Consider the following 2007-nt stretch of genomic DNA (forward strand, 5'->3'; position numbering starts at 1 on the left):
AAACGTATTTTAATTGATAAATAAAGACAATAAATGCCTGAAACCCAGGAATTAATTTTGAATATTTTTAGTCCAGTAGAATGTTTTGCAATTGAAAAACGGCCTACCTTCATGCTAATCTCCTTCTCCTCATTATCCTCCGATTTGCTGGTGAGAAACTCCCCGATATTTTGGACTCCAATGCCGTGCGGCCTTCTGAACAGTTGAGGCTGTCCAGCGGCCTTTTCAGTCTTCTTCGAGCTATCCGAGTAGAGCATTTTGCCTATTCTCATCACGTGCGCCACCACGTAGATGTCTTTATTTAGGTCCGAATTGCCCAAATCCTTAACATGGGAAAATCATCAGGAGAATGCATAAAGGCAGAAAACTGTTAAAAGCGCTAAAATCGCTAGGAGAACTTTCTGTTGAAAAAGTGGACGGTAGTGTAAAAGATGCAAACTTACGGTAAACACTGTACAATTACTATGCAGCTTCTCGATGTGATTCGTGAAGCCTTCTTTGGATATTTTGACTAGGAACCGTTCGCTCAGGTATTTCTGTTTGCCGGCATCGTACAGTGAAAAGTACACTTCGGTGTCTTCGCCTATGTGGTGGCCAAAGTCGCGCATGCAAAAATACAGATGATGCGTAAGGGTTTTTTTCAGCTCCCTTTTCTTTATCGTCCCCCTGGCCTGAAGATGACAAATATATCAGGCCTATTATAGTGCTGAGGTTGATCAAATCGAGCAACTCACCGATACACTGTGGGTGTTTTCCGCACTTGACACATGCACATGATACAGTTCGACTACAGACATCGAGTCCGGTTCCACCATGTTCGCTCCTTGGCGCGGAACCAGATCTAAGCCGAGTTTCCTGCAACAAAACAACCGATTTTTAGCATGCAATTTTATGTGGAAGTCTGCAGGAACAGCCGAACAATGCGATACATACAAAGCGTTATTTGGCGACTCAAGCGCTTTCTGTTGATATTTCCGAAGCTGCCTTTGCAAATACAGATTGAAGGTGTCGTTTAAAAGACACATCACAAGGAACTTGGCCTGAGAAAACTTCCGGCTGAAGAACTCTTGCAAATCGGCCTCCATGTTAAAATGCGACGCAAAAAACGAGCCGGACGCCGTCTAACACTGGATGGGGACTGAACAATTAAACCAGCTGAATTTAGCTTGAAGAAAGGCTGGCGGCAGTTAAAGGTAATTGAGGTATATACATGTGTGTGTCTGCTACTGCGAGATCGGCATTGTTTATGTGGAAAACGCTCGCTTTGTAGATGATTGCATATAAGCGACCTTCATCACTTGACTTTTACTAATTGTGCGCAAGCTATTGATGATCGTTCGCCAACACGCTGTTGAACATACAAATCAACAAAAGCCACAGGCATTTGCTTCAAATCGGGAGATGATTCTTCGCAATTGGTGCCTTATGGTGGACATTTTTACGTAACATATTGCGCAGACTTAACTAAGCAAATTCGAAGATTCCTGCTATAAATTGCAAATAAATCCATGTTAAATGCTGAAATCGATTCGGGACATCTCGAGGTGCCCTTGAGACGTTTGCCAGGTCAGTCACTTCTTAGGTGCGCGAAATCGGTTCTGCATAGTACCCAGGTGGGTGCACACTGATGGCAACTAGGCATAAGTAGCCTGGTGTTATGGACTGGCAACTGGCCATTTTTGCGCAAAAATCAAAATTGCAATTAAGATTTAACGAGGTTTTTGTCTCATTGTTGATACCAAACTAAGTAGGCCTGGGTAACACTGTGTTCAGTTGCGCTATTGAGTTGTGGCCGCTCTCTGAGTTAACGCGTTATAACTCCTCAACTCATCAACATTTTTTCTGAGTAACGTTTTACTACTTGGTTCAAACAAGTAAAAAAGCTAATGGGATCTTCGGGTTTTTAGGCCGTCGTAAAATGGAATTTATTCCTGACGTTTCACAAGCACAAGTGGTTTGCTTGAACGCTTACACTGTTCTCATCAGAAGTTCTTCCGCAGAACTTTA

The 2007-nt window shown here is 42.9% G+C and overlaps 1 protein-coding gene across 1 annotated transcript in view; it reads right to left on the reverse strand.

Annotated features, from left to right (window-relative positions):
* Positions 1-2007, reverse strand: part of LOC109540153 (dedicator of cytokinesis protein 3) — a 22848-nt gene that overhangs the window by 8403 nt on the left and 12438 nt on the right. The window contains exons 5-7 of the mRNA XM_048668272.1: positions 735-855; positions 444-671; positions 108-323 (exon numbers count right to left, since the gene is read on the reverse strand). Of these exons, the coding sequence (XP_048524229.1) occupies positions 108-323; positions 444-671; positions 735-855 (565 nt within the window). The remainder of the gene's footprint in view (positions 1-107; positions 324-443; positions 672-734; positions 856-2007) is intronic.

Source organism: Dendroctonus ponderosae, unplaced genomic scaffold, assembly GCF_020466585.1.
Source record: "Dendroctonus ponderosae isolate FM_Combo_2020 unplaced genomic scaffold, Dpon_F_20191213v2 Dpon_F_20191213_7, whole genome shotgun sequence".
Lineage (NCBI taxonomy): Eukaryota > Metazoa > Arthropoda > Insecta > Coleoptera > Curculionidae > Dendroctonus > Dendroctonus ponderosae.